At 43.6% G+C, this 16,135-nt stretch overlaps 1 protein-coding gene across 10 annotated transcripts in view; it reads left to right on the plus strand.

Moving 5' to 3' along the window:
- Positions 1-16,135, plus strand: part of SERGEF (secretion regulating guanine nucleotide exchange factor) — a 142,357-nt gene that overhangs the window by 97,417 nt on the left and 28,805 nt on the right. For 2 of the 10 annotated variants that reach the window (XM_072039272.1, XM_072039276.1), the window contains one exon: positions 12,718-12,775. The exons of 7 other annotated variants lie outside the window; for them this stretch is intronic. In XM_072039272.1, coding sequence (XP_071895373.1) covers positions 12,718-12,775 — 58 coding nt within the window. Of the gene's footprint in view, positions 1-12,717; positions 12,902-16,135 lie in introns of those variants that run through there. One more of the 10 variants, XR_011809847.1, reaches the window with a different exon arrangement.

Below are 16,135 nucleotides of genomic sequence, written 5' to 3' on the forward strand. Positions count from 1 at the left end.
TTTTTTTGTGTGATATAGATTCAGTAAGTGCTTACTTGCAACTTCTGTGAAATTATTCCCTAGTTTTGATAAGAGTAAGTCATTATTTGTTACTGTTTCCTGCTGATGTAATACAGTAGATCAAATCTATGACCTTTACTTCAAGGAGAGCTCTGTAACTGAGCTCACCAGCTGGGATTCGTCACATTAACAAGTGCTTTACTTTGAGCAGGTAGGACAAATCTATAGCACTCCCTGCTTCTTTATGATGCAGACCCAGTGCATGGGTAATTCTGGCCTTTTCCTAGAAAAAGGTTTTTGCATTTAGGCAAGAAAGTAACTATTTGTGTTACTTTGGTACAGGAGGGGGAAAAAAATCTCAGGAGTTGCTGTGTCCTACCATGAGTTGTTGGGCAGCCTCTCACTGTCTCATTTGTGTTCACTGAACACGACTTTAGTCTCCTCTGTTACGGGATTTTTTGCTGAGTAGTAGAAGAATTCATAGCAGAGGCAGTCTTTAGATGTGCTCATCTAAACTGGAGTCTTCCATTAGTCCCAGCAGCGCAGTCCTCCCCTTCATCTCCTGCAAAACTAGCAGGCAGGATGAGGGCAGCTGCAAGGCTCCCTGCCTCCCCGTGCCAGAATGGAGATGGAAGCAGGGCTGTCAGTTTATGATAGTTTTTTGGGTGCATCTGGCTAGCTGTAATCTTAAGTTCATGTAAACCTCTTCTGTAGGACCAAAAGAGGAAAAAAAAAAATGTTAAAGAAGTCAGCACTCGATATCCTTGCAGTTCTATGGCCACTCACCTACTAATAAAAGGATGCACAAATCCAAATTTGTGCCATTTACACCCAAGTCTTGTGGTGCCAGCTGTTTATACAGCAGGAGTGGTACAAGGCTTTGCTGTCACTCAGATTCCTTCAGTCTCCACAGTACGCTGTTGATCAAGTTGACTGCAAAGCAAGATTCTTCCTAGCTAAATTGTGGGTACCCTAAAATACAAAAGCCTAAATGCTGTTTTATAACCCTTGTACAATTGTTGAATAAAGAAGCAGCCACTTAATTTTTTTTTGAAGCACTGTAGTAAAGAAATCTTGTTCTGTTGACAAGTTCAGCGTGAGTCTTGTGCAGTACTTCTCTGTCTGCTTGGGTCCTCCTCCTTCTCCCATCTGCCACCTTCTCACTCTAAGGAAAGGAAACTCCATTCTGTCAAAGCAAAGTGCCAACGAAAAATGAGGGAAGACTTTTAAAAAGATCAGGTTTTGGATAATGCCATTCACTGAAATCAGAACAAATTGGTATAATCACAGCTTACTGTGGTTGTGCTCTCAATGCCTAGCAAAAGGTTAAGGCTAACACAATAAGATGTGGTCCCTCCAGTGGAGGACGTGCACCTGAAAAAGGCAGAAGAAGAGGAGGAAAGGAAGCAGAGAGGTGAAATTGCTCAGCAAAGCCAAGTGGCCTTTGGTTACTGTGGTTGGTGCTCCACGACAGCATGTTCCTTGCAAGGAAAAGGCCAGTTAAGCAAAGGGATTCCTCAGCAAGCAAATGAAATGCCAGAAATCAAATGACAGCAATTTTTTTCCCTCTAGCTCACAAGGATATCTACCACTGAAGTATCCCAACTGAAATGGATGCTCTATAACTATTTTGATAAATCTGATGTACCTTATTTTGAAGAACCCTGCTTCAGAGGGTCTGTATTTATGTGCATTGTGAGCTTTCTTGTGCTTTAGGAAGTTTTTTCTTTTTAATTTGTGTGGTGGTTTTACCTTGGTAGGCAGCTGAACTCCACCACAACCGCGCTCTCACCCCCCTCCTCAGAAGAGGAGGGGAAGAAGAAAAGGAAAGAACAACTTACAGGTTGAGATAAGGATAATTTAATGAAAGGGAAAAATAATTATTAAGGAGAGATTATTATTAATTGAACAATTTAACTAAAGGGAAAAAAGGGAGAGGGGAAAAGGGAAAAACAAAACAAAAACAAGTAAAGGCACCTTTTATTGCTGAGTGTGACACCACATGGTATGGAATATCCCTTAGGTTGGTTTAGGTCAGCTGCCCTGGGGATGTTCCTTTCTCACTTTTTTGCCCACCCCCTAGGAGGGTTAGGGGGAGTCCTGGTGCTGTGCCAGCACTGCTCAGCAGCAGACACAACGCCGGTGTGATAGCACTGCTGTGCTAGCTCCAGGTGCAGAGCACAGCACTGTGTGGGCTGCTGCAGGGAAAGTTAACATCCCAGCCAGACCCAGTATGATTTGGAGGATTGTTTCCCTTCATAATGATCTTTTTCTTCTGCCCAGTGCTGACTTGCAGATTCACTGTGAGCGGTTAAAGCCTACGAATGATGAAGTTGTAATTATTATAGAGACAGTGCATTCATTTAAGTCTCTGGGGCTGGAGCTCAAACGTGGCAATTGTCTTGAGCGGGAATGAATGTGCTGACTTTGATCCTAATCCCTAGGAAGCATGTCTGCAACTGGCAACCTTCTTGTGAGTGTTAAGGATTAGACAATTTTCGGACTGTTCCTAGTAGAATCACAGAATGGCTTCAGTTGGAAAGAAGCCTCAAAGACCATCTAGTTCCAGCCCACAAGCTGCCACCTCTACATCAGGCTGCCCCAAACCCCAACCTGGACTTGGTGCCCCATCCCTGGAGGTGTTCCACAGCTTCTCTGGGCAACCTGTTCCAATGCCTCACTGCCTTCTGAGTCAAGGTTTTGCTCTTAACATCTAATCTAGATCTCTTCTCTTTTAGTTTAAAACCATTTCCCCTTGTCCTACCACTATCTGCCTGTGTAAAAATGCCAGTGTTTTTAATAGTTCTGGGGCAAGGGCAGCAGAAATCAACAGCAGTTTGGCTGCTAGAGATGCTGAGCCTTCAGGCTGGGCAGCCGAGGGTGCTGGTGGCGGGTCTGAGGGAGCTAAATCTGTGGAGTCCTCAGCAGTATGAGCTGATTGCCTTGAGCAGAGGGCGTAAGATGACCTTTTGTGTTGGCCCAACAGAAGTAAGGCATGGCTGAGCTTTTGGTGGGGATGATGCATAATAATTTCTCTCATATTTTTTGTGAGGGTAATAGCAATGAGGCACTCCTTTTAAAGCTTCACCTGGTTTGACCTTGGTGAATTTGCTGTCTTCCCCTTGGTGTCCTTCCTTGCGTTCTCCCCTTGTGCTTTAGTTTTCAATTCAGCATTGCCTGGATTCCTTCTCAGAGCTGAGCATCACTTGCTGCTCAGGAGCATCGGTCATTTTCTCCTCCAGGCTTAGACCAGCATTTTCTATAGAATATTTAGTCACGTTGTTTTGATAAAAACAAGGTCATCTTAAGGATAGTCTTAGCTTTGCATTGGTGCTGCTGTTCTTCATGGTAATCAAACTGGAATGCCTTGCTGTCCTGCCAGGCCTAACAGAAAGAGCACGGAGCCTGCAATCATTCAGACTCGTGGATGTTTCTGCAGGGTACCGCAAGCTGCATTGCACAAAAGGAGCAGCGGGCTGTAAATAAGTGAAAGGCTTCAGCTTCCAGCATCGCAAATCCCCCGTACTCATCGCTGGGTTAGTTCAGAACTGCAGCAACAACAGAGAGTGGGGAAGCAGATTTGTAAAAAGCACTGAAGGTGCTTCCTTTTCCTGATAAACCAGCAAGGCGTTTCTCCTCTGAGAATTATTCTGCCAAATTTGCGCTGCCTTCTGTCTTTCTTGCATGAGGTTGAAATAGGCATCAGGAAGACAGACCCCTGTGGTGCCTGAAATACCTAAAAGCTTTGTCTGAATACGGTAGCTGAAAACACAGAACTTTCTTCTGGGTAGAGAGGTGGAAGTTATTTCTGCAAAGCAGAGACTTTGTTAATCTTTGCAAGGTTCAAGGCAAATAACCAGAGTGATGTAGTGAGGCTTCCAGCATGAATTTTAAACCTGAGAGTAAGGAATATTGTCATGGGGACTTAAACAGTGTATGCAATTCTTGGCTGTAGAGCTCTTAAAAAATCATCCCTGTGTAGCTTCTTGCTTCTGTGGCAGTTATACCCAAATAAAGCAAGCTAAGATAGAAGTGACACAAACTAAACCAAAATGGTAGAACTTAAAAGGACTTCCCATCTTAAATCATGATTGTCCTTCAGGTCTGAATACACAGCATGTGGATCTCAGTGAGTGAGCCTGCTTATTTCACACCTGTTCTAGAACTATTTCTGCTATTTAAAATGTAATCTTTAAGTACAGTGAGGAAACTCAAAAGGTGAAATGTGTTGTAGTGGTCAGGATGTCCTCTCAGAAGTGCCTTCAGTGATGAGTTTTTAGCTAACTGTCTGTGTTCTGCTCTGGTCTAAATGCCACTTTGTGCTGGGGTGTGGCAGTGTCCAAAAAGTAATGTAGTCTCAGGTAATCCTGGTGATGGACTGCGTTTATGTTACCACGAGTTCATACTTGGGGTTTATATGAATGGTTTCAGCCTTTCATGCCTGGATGCAGATAACTGGACGTGGGCTGTTGCCCTGCTCCTGGGTGCCGGGTAGCCTTTCAGCGATCCTGGCCCTTCCAGAGCTATCTGCTCCCTTTGGTGCAGTGTTGGGAAGCTGTAGCTCAGAAGTGATTTGGCAATCCCAATCCTTCAGCCATGCCAGGGGTTTGAGAGACCTGGCTTGCAGCCCCAAGAGGCAGTTGTTAGCCTTGGGTTAACCAAGGTTTCACTCCATGGCTAATTAGTACTAGAGAAAATCTGAATGTGTGACTAAAGCACAGGGCTTCACCTGCTAACAACAGCCCTTCTCCTTCCCAAATAGCTGCCTTGCAGCATTTAGCTACGTAACTACTGCTGCTTTATGAATGGAGTGAGCGGATTCCCCAGCAGTCTTTGTGCACACCCCTCTGTGTTCAGCTCACAGAATGAGAATTACGTTTTGGTAGTTTTATAGGCAATGTAACAGCAGAAATGGATACGGAACATAGGTAGTACTGCTGCTAAACCAGATAAAACATTTCTCATTCTTGAAGCAGGATCCTTTTCTGTGAACCGTGTCTTGTGGAAATGTCAGGGTTTGCCAGGCTCTTACCAAAAGCAGAAGAAAAAATCGTGCAGTAATTGTTTCTTATTAGCTGTGTCTTTCTGAAGTCATGAGGAGGCAATGATGGTGTATAGTTTTGATACCTGATAAAATAGTATCATTGGGTTAGGGTGAGAAACAATGTTTAAGAGCTGACAATGCTACTTGAAATGATTGCTCTACTTGTAGTTAACAAGGAATTCATCCTAAAGAGCCAAGTAAGCATATTATTTTGTCATGGCTAGTCAGATTTTCCATGTAAAATTAAAAGGAGGGTAATTTTCCCATTCCTATTTTAGAATGTTCCTTATTCTGCCTTTATAATTTTGTCCATTTCCTCATTAGTGTTCCTTTCAGAGCCCAAACATGACAACAGTGACATTATTATCAGCTTGAAATAAGTGAACAAACCTTCTCATTTTCAGTGGCGTTTTGCCTATGGCAGCTATTTTTAATTTTGCAGCTGCTGAAGACTAAGGAAATATGGACAGGCTGATGAGATGGTTTTGCAACTGATGATTTGGCATCTATAGCACACAGCTACTTTACAAGTGTTTTTATAGGTGTTAGGAAATGTGGGGCTTTCCAAGGGGTCGCTTTGCTGAAGTGGTGTTTCTCAGGGAGAGAGCAAGCAAGCGTGAGGCAAAACACTAATAGCAGAAGGAGGCATCCTGCTGGTTTAGCCTTTGTGTGCAGGTGTTCAAAACGGAGTGTGAGATGGCAGCTAATTATTTTTTCACCGTGTGTGAATATGAGCTGACTGCTTTGTCTACTCTTCTGTATATTCCGAGCAGTGCTGGTTCCAGGAGGTCCTCAAGTTCCCGGATTTTCATTTCCTAGAAAAGGAGGTGGTGGGACTTCATGGCCACAAAGAACAATTCTTGTTCATTCCAGCCCTGGCTCTTGGTTTCAAAGCTGTTTCATAACTCAGATTGAAGATCAAACTGCCCAACACCCCAGTGCTGCAGTGACCTGGGTTTGGCTTTATGTGGGTGCTCCTGCAGGTGAATTTAGGTGTCCACCACCTAGAAGTGACTGAGGATGGGGTTGTGGGTGTAAAACCGTCCCACTGAGTGAGGCATCTACGCTCCACTTCACTTAACACGAGTACTTGTTCAGGTCTCAACAAGTGCTTCTTTTGTCTTTGTACCAATATTTCTGTAATTTATAACTCACTGTGATAGAAGTTAAGATACGACAGTTCATTTAATTAGTACCTCTGAGCGGTGTGGGCTTAACAGATGGTTGGTAACAGTCCTACATTTTCTTAGAAGCTGAAACACAAAAGATTTGATTTTGGAGCTCCCCACAGGCAGAAGAGAGTGGCAGAACCCAGCCTAAGTGATGAACTGGCTGAAGATTTTAATGGTAAATTGCAGAGGTTTGGACTGAATTATATTCTGGGAAGTCTGTTTCATTTTGTCTTTGACTTTTAGCCCAAAATAGATCATGTATTTCCTACTTTTTTCCTACTTTGTCCAAAATCCAGTAGTATTGGTGCATATGAGCTTCCAGAGCATTTTTAAATCCATTTTAGTGCATCCTGACAATTGGAAAGCTGGCCAGGTTTTATCTTAACAATCCATAAATTACAGTTCAGCCAGGTTTTGGAACACCTTAGAGCTTGGTCAACCACCTTTCTGTTTCTGATTTGGTGAGTAATCAGTTGGTTTGCAAATTTATGTTAAATTTTGATTTGCAAAATGTGAAAGTGACTATGGTCAAGAAGGTCTGGATACTTCCAAGCTGCTATCATACCATTATTAGGCAATTAAATACTTACACAAGTGATCTCTTAGGTTTTTTTTTTGTTTTTTTTTTTTTTGCTGCAAGTGTAGGAAAAACTGCACAAATAATTGATTTGTACTTGCATTGAGCATCATTCTTTGTTAATGGTTTTGCTAACTTAACTGATAATCCTGTTAGTTATCTGACCTGTTGTGTGATCTCATACAACTCAGAGTGCTTTCATAGTGTGTGTCTTGGAGAATATCTCAGTTCTATAAATAGGATTTCTCATAGTGAAAGTTGCTATACAGAAGTATTACTGGAGAATTCAAGAAGAGAATGAAGTCATGTATCTTTCAAGTGGATCGACTGCCTTAAGAGTGTTCCAAATTAACTCTTCTGATTTCATAAGAAATACTAATAATAAATAAAAAAAAAAAAAAAAAGGCAACTAGTGCTGTGGCATCTCAGAGAAACTAAAGGTCTGAAAGAACATCCCGTTGAGAGGAGTCTTTTTATTTCTGCAGGCTAAAGCTGTGAAACATGCTTACTCTCATTAAAAGTAATGAGGACTCCATGTCTTGATTCTGTAAATAAGTCAATACCCATCTCTCTTGCATTCTGGTGACAGAAAAAAAACATGTTAGTTTAACAACAACTTCATTCTCATATGCTGGGTGTCTCTGGTGTGCTGCCTGTGTCCTGTGACTGGATGCTGCTGAAGAGGGTAACGTATCTTTGGGCAACACGTATTGACAGAACAACGGCGTGTTGGCCTACTAGCTGGAAATAAGAACTCAGTATCACTTTTGTCCCCTGAAAATACTGGATTTCCTCACTGTGAAGAAAGCCCAGATTTGACAGATGTTAGCTGTAGTGTAGCAGGAAGGGAGAAACTTGAGTTGGTAACCAAAAAAGAATGAAATTAGCTTAAGGAGGCCACTAATCATTTGAATGGTTCTGCTCTGTCTGCATCTGTAAGTCCCACCAGAATATGCAGTGCTTTTAGGAGAAAGCTGACATGAAATAAGTCGGTTATCTTTGATCTTTTTGTGTGTGTGGTTGGTTTTTTTTTTGGTTTTTGTTTAAAATTGGGAAGCTATTGGAGTAATGAAATGAAGATGTGGTAATAGCCAAGGGAAACACACTAATGTTAATTTTATTCTATCTAGCTCAAGTAGTGTAGCAAGGACAAAGCATGTTCTGTGTATTTGTTCTGTGTTAAGCGTGAAACTGGTCAATAAAACCTAGTTCAGTCTTCTGCTTCAGGATCCTGTAGTAAGTTCTTCTGTCAAATTCATACCTTCTTCTTTCTCCCTCTTTTAAGTACTGTTCTGGCTGTTGGGTCAGAAGTTGCCAGCTCTCCTCATGGTGTGATAATCGTGAGGTGCTTTGTATTGCCAGCTACAAATGCAGTGTCTTGGTCTTTGGAAAGGAAGTGTTGTGTTTGACTCAGAACATTTTGACTTCGTGCCTCTTGTCTTGTGCCTTCGTAGACTTGTCATAGTGAAAGGGGCTTAATGAGGGAGACTTGGCTGTTGTTCCTGGTAAGGTTTCTTTTGGCAATGGACGTTATTAACACTGAATTCCTTGGAAAACATATTTTGTAAGAAGAATATTGAAAAACATTGTAAATAGGGACAAATATGAGGCCATGCTTTTGTATGCTGATATTCAAATTGCAACCTAAATAATTGGATTTGGGCTTAAACTGCATTGTTAGAGAACATAAATATTTTTGCCAAAAAAAAAAAAAAGGGAAGTGTTTCTTTTGATCGCTGTGAGCAGGCTGGCTGCATCCTCGGCAGTGAATAAGTTAACCTACTTAGTGCTTTGTGTGTAGGCAGCATGCAGTGCCATGAGATTGCAGTGGGCAATGAAGCAGCAGAATTCAATTTGCAGCAGTGACCTAAGAGGGACTATTTTTAGTAATAAAATAGGTCAGGGGATGTGGTAGTGCAGGCTGATAAATGAACAGTGTTCCCCTTCACTTGTGGGGCTCGCTTTTGTCCTCCAGTGTAGAAGCTCTGTGATGAGGGGAAAATGAGATTCAGTGCTGTCACGTGCTCCGTGGTAGAATTTCTTCTTCATGTGAAGCAATCACAGGCCAAGCTCTGCCCCTGTTACTGATAAAGTAATAGCACTACCTTGCTGAGGGATTCATGGAAGGCAACCCTGGCTAGAGAGCGGGCTGTGCTGAAGCCGTTGCTAGAAGCTGTTTTTAGCCCTGCTGGAAATGTTATGTTGTGGTGCTGCCCATGTGACAAGCAGTTCTTGTTCTCTTCTTTTTCTTCTCTACTAGCTGTTCTTCCGTGGATTTTAATTTGCTTCTGCTACCAGCTTGCTTTCTCAGTGATTTATGCAGATGAGTGCTAGAGTCTTCCCGCAGGTGTCAAAGCTGAAGCGCTGCTTTATTCTGTTCCTTTGTCTGTGGGTATTTGGAGGAAGCTTGCTAAGGATCTGGTTAGCCAGTGTTCTTGTGTGACAGAGCAGGCTGAGTCTCTTCTTTAGTATTACGCTATTGCATTTCCATACTTGCTTGGTTTCTCTGACATAAAATTTCAGAGCAAACGTAAGCACCTCTTGCCAGTTTATCTGCATTGATATAAACTATCCTGGTAGTAATTAGCAGAGTGGAAAAGCCCTTAGAAGCTCTAGGCATGGAGCAGAGCATGTTGATGCCACACAAACTGTAGAAATACAAGCTAGGTTTCATCCTAAAGCCTTTATTTTCCCCTGGAAAATGAATGCTTAACAGGAAGCAAGAGATCCCAGCTGCAGCCAGGAGTGGAATCAGTATCAGTGTGTCACACCATGTAACAAGTACAATCGCAGGATGCTCAGGCTGTTGCTGAAGCTGTCTCCAGGAGTTAATGAGCCTTGATGAGAGCCCTGGTGAGGTGCGCTGGGCTTCCCAACTCTCCTGCTTTGGACCCGAGCAGATGCCTCCCCAGGGGCTGCTTGATGTTGTGTGAATGCACAATGCCTGTACTGGTGCTCGTTTGGCTGCTCCTGCCTAATGCGGCGTTGCGAAGCACAGATGTGGCTGTATGACATGGGCGAGAGATGACCTTACATTTTCCCTTACTTCCATCTCCCATCCTTGCCAAACGTGCTTCATATTCTGACCTGCCCGGTTAGGACTATGATGAAATGCTGTCTAACACGGATAATATACCACACAGACACCATATTTGTAAGGAAACTGTACTAAATGGTGATCACTGACATAAAAATTGTAAGCTCAGACTATCCTTGGTCTTATCTTTTTAAAGCTTGCAAGTTAGTTAGAATACAAAAGTAACTAAACAGCTAAATATTATGTATGTTATAAATACTGTGTTTTTCTACAGCCAAGGTCTGTTTTTGTATTGCACATAAGTATTGCATGCTTTGGGTATCAAGTGACGTGGCTCTTTAATGGTTATTTGAAATTAATTTTAAAAGCATGAGTTCCAGTGGGATCGAAACAGTGGAGACATTATCAGCAACACTCTAAGAAACTTGAGGGGCTTTTGGTCACGTTCCATAATCAGAGTAATTTCATGTGTTTGTATGGGAGATTTTTGGAGGAATATGTTATTCTGCCTCTCCCTTTGAAGCTGTCATGAGGCAAGGCAGCTCCATCGTGTGGTCCTCCCTTTTCGGCTGAAAAATGGAGGCAGTGGCACATGATCTTCTCTGGAGTTTCAGGGGAAGGGTTTGATGCTTTTCATCAATCCTGTCATGTATTCATCAACACGAAAATTTGAGTCTTTCCAAGCTAAGGTTTTAATGGGAACTTCATGGCCAGGCCTTGGCCCGGCCATGTGCACAGGGAGCCATCTGGTCTGGCTGTGCGCTGCTGGGGAGGAAAATCTTGGCTGTCCCTGTACTCTAGGTGTCTTTCCAGCCAAAAGCAGAATGAAAAAATAAGACTTCTGTCATCACTCTGAGGGTCCCAGCTTCCTCTCACTTCACAGGTTTCCTAGAGCAAGAAGCTTTGTCGTTTATTCGGACAACGTGACTGCAATTTGGAGGTGGAAGGTGTAGGATTCTCAGACCAGGTGTGTCCAAAGCTGTATATAAAACCTTGTTCCTCTACCTTCCCATGATTGCCCCTCTTCCAGCTCCTTTATGTAGTGACTTTGTGCTCGCTGAGCTGCCCTCCCCACTGAAATACCCCCGGAGGTGGCCTGTGGGGAGCAGGTGGGTGTGCAGCCCCCAGCACGGCGTGAGCACCGGCTGCTGTGCACTGCGGGCAGTACCACAGGACCTGCAAAATTCATATGCTGGCTGGGAAATGCAGAATGTATCGCTGCTCTTCCTTCAGGCTCTGATGCTTCTCAGGGCAAAGCGTCGCCTGCAAATAAGTGTTTGTGTTGTTGAACGTCACTCCGAGGTGTATTGCCTAAAGGAGGCAACTTGGCGGAGAACGCAGACGAGCAGCAGCATGTGGCTCCGAGGGGCTGCGTCCTCCCGACAAGGTCACGGTGTCCTGAGGGGATCTGTGTAACTGATGGTTTTTGCCGTGCCTAAGCTGCAAAAATTCTGTGGTGAACCACAAGGCAGGTGTAGGTGGATTAGGTGGATTTGCTCAGCCTGAAGTTCCTCAGAAAACAGGTGTGCCCTGCTTAGCTTCATGCCTGGGGAGCAGGGCTGTGCACGCGTGTTTTGGTGCATGCAGGGAAGGCTTTGGCTATTGTTGAAATTGTTTGGGAGGAGGAAAACTGGGTTTATTCCCAGGTTTGGAGGTGACTTGAAAGGATTTATGTCAGATTAAAGATCTTGCTGTGCGGAGACTCTGATTAATAGGTTCACTCGGGAGTCATAGCTGCAATAACGGTAATTGGAGGCAGGTTTTTGATCGTGAGTCACCTTGTATGGGCTCTCCCCACTGCCCTCCTTCCTAGAGATGGTGGAAATCTGGAAGAGAGGAATCTGTGACCTTTCATTACCAAGTTGGCACAAGAAATTGGCACTATCTGGAGCCTGCTGTTGGAAAAGGCCTGGAGAATCAGCACAGTGCTTTGTGCCCAGTTGGTGCTGGGGTAGGTCACAGGTGCACAGAATTTGCGTCCAGAGGGAAAAAAAAGTTTATTTTAATGTAGTCTATTTTTGAATATAATATTGAATAGTAAGTGAAAATGTTGAAAATGTGTGACAAATTTTAACACTCTTGAATCTGTGACCCAAGGGCTTTGTAGATTCAGGTTCAGGCAGCAATAACTGAGTGCCCGAGCTCTCTTTGGACTGTTTTTCCCCTCAAAGGGAAGAGCTGGGACCCTTGCTGGAAAGCTGAAGCCATGCCCTGGCCACCTCCTGACCTACACAATACTCACAGGCTTTTTTTGACCCGAAGAATAAATCTGATCTTAATTTCCTGATTAGATACCTGGAAAGAAGAATATGTTCTTAAGCAGTATCATTGAATGACACTGAAATTTTAAATAACACTAAAGTATATTGTAAATGGTTAAGAATTAAAGAAATAACCAAGTGGTAGTACAGGCCTTGAGCAAAGTACTACGTAAGAAGCACTGAAAAATGTTTCTGTGTGTGACGAAGAGAACCTGGTTCGCTGTTTTGATTTATTGGCTGGCTGAATGAATTCATTAATTGTGTATGACTACTTTTACTTCTGGGCGGTCATTTTTTATTACGGATTTCATTACTGGGTGAGCTTTTCCTCGGGATGCTCTTATCATCCAAAATTAAATACATGAACGTGCTGGGGAGGCTCAGCCCTCCTTTCTTCTATCAATATTTTTCATAGGATGGTGTTACAAACTGCAGAGAAATTTACTTGGGCTGTAAGAGGCTACGTTTTGTCTGCTTGTGCTAAATATTTGGATAAAAAAAAATAGTAATATTGAAATATAGGCCACATCCCTTGCTTTTTTCCAAATAGTGGTGTCTGACAACACCACCTCATGATTTAAGAAAAGAGAGCCCAAAAATTCTCATGTGTTTCTTTTCTTTCTTAGCCTGCATCTTCAGGTCGTGTGTCTGCAGGCGGAACAAAGAGCTGTTAAAGACGACAGGGTGAGGACTCTGCCATCCCTGCTCTCAGCTGTGGCGTATGCTGACCCCTGTCCCTGGAATCGCACAGCAGATGGGCTGGGTGAATCCCCAAGTCAGCTCTGCGGCATCAGAGGCTGCTGTGATGTTGTGAGAAATCTGTTCTTGCCTGTGGGCTCTGACACTTTGAATATTACTTTGTGTTTTCTCTGAGAACTATCTCTGCCTACGTAATATTTTATTTTTTTAATTCTTGTGAGGAAAGGTGAACGGGGTAACTCTCACCCGCCCCTAAACACGTGCTAGGCAGGGGCCTGGGCAGGAAGCATGGAAGCACTGGGAGAGGCAGGCCCCAGCTGTGGCAGCCGGTTGTAACGTCTCGTCTCTTGTCATCATCCATGGTTTGGTTTTTCTCTGATTTCACCCCACTAATTTGTATGTGTGATGGCAATCTCTCATCTACACCAACTGGCCAAAACGAGGATAATGGTCCATGCCCCTATTTGTCAGTCACTCTGTGGATACTGAACGTAGAGAGAGCTCTTTGGTGAAATCTGATCATATCTGTAAGATAATAAATCATAAAGGTAAGATTTGGATATTGTTTTGTTTCTACAGCCTTTATTTTGATGGTTTGTATTATTCATAATAGGTATTTTTCAGGATGATTAAATAAGCTTTCTCTTGGTAATCATATACTAAGTTAGCACAATGTAGCAAAGACATCAAGGATGAAACTGATCTGAAACCAGCTGATAAATAAAGGGACAGTATCATCCTATTTTTAGCCAGAGATTAATTCCACTCTAGAGTTAGGTAAGTGACCTTTGCTACGTAATTTAAGATGTGAATTAATTTCAACAAAGGTGGGAATGAATCTTGCTGGCTTAGAGCTCATCACAGAGAACTGGAGTCAAACCAGCGTTGTCCTCTTGGCAAACACTCACCGTGCAAACTTAAAGAGATGAGCCTTGCAGTTGGCCTAGGCAATCAAGGTTAGACAGAAAATGTGCTTGCAACATATGAGGTCCCTGTCACCTCCTGATGGCTCTGGCCTGGGGCTTCACTGCAGTGCAGCACCAACGGCTGGATGACCTCACTGCGGTCCAGTGGCTTCCTCCCTTACCTGGGCCTCTGGCTGCTGGTTTGCTGATGAGTGTTTTAATTGCTGGTTTGGGCTGAAAGAGGAGGGTACCAGTAAGAGAAACCAGCTTTCAGTCCAGGGAAGGCAGAAGATGAGAAAGGATGGATGAATTGATCCTTTTCTGCAGCTTAGTCTTGATATGACCTCACTTGCCCTCTGCAGGGAAAAGCCTTTCCTCGTGCCTGTTATTTCCCACTCTTACCCTAACAGTGGTCTTGACGCCCTGAAGAGCATCAGCTACCTTCTTAAGAACTCAAGAACACAGATTTCTGTGTCAGTTCTAGGCAACATATTTGTGCAGCGAGGCACGTGAATGCATTAGGGACATCTCCACTACCACAAATGCCTTTGAGGATGTCGGCTCCTGCAGCCAGAACGTGGTGAGTCAGCACTAACGGTAGCAGAAGTTTGGTTATTTTCTCCTCTTCGCTGAAACCGCAGTTTGTCACTACATACATTTCCCTCCTGTTGGGTAGTTTTGGATGTCAGTTGCTATTTTTTAATATTTATTCAGTTGGGAGCTGTCTGTAATTTTGGACTGCTTACGAGGCTTTTTTTTTTGTTATATCGTCATCATAGGGGAACTGCAGAAACGGCAAAGATGTAAGTCTTGGCATATGCCTCGACTTCCAGGGTGTGTGATGATGTCAGGAGAGCTGCACCCCCTCAAAGTCAGCGTACTGTGAGGAAAGAGGTGATAGGGAAAAATGGGACAGATCCTCCTCACAACTGCCAAAATCAGTGGTGGAAAGGAACTTTCAGAGATATCTGCCATATAAGGGATGGGTTTGGAGCTCTTTGGGATTGTTTCTGGCTAACTTATCACCTAATCCTGTGTGAAAAAAGGAGAGAGACTGGGCTCAAGTTCAATTCCTCCGCATAGAGGGGTAACTTAATGACAGTTTGCTTTGTGTCTGTGGGAGGTAAGCCAGATTTATCATGCTGCTTTTTTTGCTGAGGTTTCTGCCATGGTTCTCTCTTCTTACACCCTAAATAAGTTAGTACCCTTTATTTAAATAAAACAAAAAAAGCAACCTCCCCTCCATGTTGCAAATGAGACATTTTAGAAAGGAGAGCTCCTATTTCTATTCTCCGTTCTGTTCCTTTGTTCCAATATTGCATTTATTCAAACAGGAAGAAGTTCCTGGGTCACCAGCTTGGTGACCAAGACCAGACTGGGCTCTCACATGCTGTTCCCAAAGCTCAGGGCAGAGCTTGCTTCATTTCAGGAACTTAAACGGAGTGACGGAAGGACCAGAGAGGAGGAAAAGGGAGGAATCAAGACCATTACCTAAAATTACCTTCATTTTTTAAACATTAAAAGTGTAGTGTGGCAAGAACAAAAACGTACCATGAAAAATTGTTTTTAAACTGTCTCCGTGCAGTGACCACGTGTGGGCATCTCTGCGTCTGTGCAGACAGGCCTCAGGCCTGTAAGCAATTTGTTTGCAAACTTTAAGTGAGGCCATGGATGGTTTGTCCCCCGTCTGGGAGCCCACTCTTTCTGTGCTCATTTTGTATTTCAGATACTCATCGTTGTCTTCCATCTCCAACACGTAGCAATTAAAGCTCTGTCCTCCCACATGCTTTGGATTTTTAAGTTGGGGTTGGAACACGCCTTCAAACGCCTCGATTCCCATGTAATTTCACGAAGACTCCTGTCAGCGCTCAAAAGCCTGTTCAGGCTTCTGTGCATACACTGCCACAACCGAGCAGTCCGAACAAACGTTTGCTGGGGATCTGAGTGCTCCAACATCTGCAGGTGTTACAGCAGCAAGCGATACCACACAGGAGTCGGGACAGTCACCTCGCTTAACAGCAGGAGCCGATCCCTCAGCTCGTGCAGTCAGCTTGATCAGGTGGGATGGTACCTGCCAACCATAATTAAAAATGGATGATGAAGATTTAAGGTGGCGTGGCCTTCCCCTCTGTCCTGCGAGTGCTTTGAGGGCAACGGAGGGGGAGGTGAGAATTGCCTTGGAGTCAGCTGAAATAGGCAACGTATCCTTGAATTGACAAAAGCTCAGCATCCAAGGTAGGACACAGAAAAGTAACAAAGACATATCCGAGTTAACGTTTGCAGGGCATTAACAATAGGGAGTGTCTGCTCGGTAGTTGTACTCAGTCTCACAATTGATTATCTTTGGGAACCTGAATATTTTAACTGTAGCACTTCATTTTCCTACCAATCTTGAATCTAAGGCTTAGCTGCTCTCACACACAGCCTCTTGGGAGCTCAG

Source organism: Anas platyrhynchos, chromosome 5 (assembly GCF_047663525.1).
Source record: "Anas platyrhynchos isolate ZD024472 breed Pekin duck chromosome 5, IASCAAS_PekinDuck_T2T, whole genome shotgun sequence".
Taxonomy (NCBI): domain Eukaryota; kingdom Metazoa; phylum Chordata; class Aves; order Anseriformes; family Anatidae; genus Anas; species Anas platyrhynchos.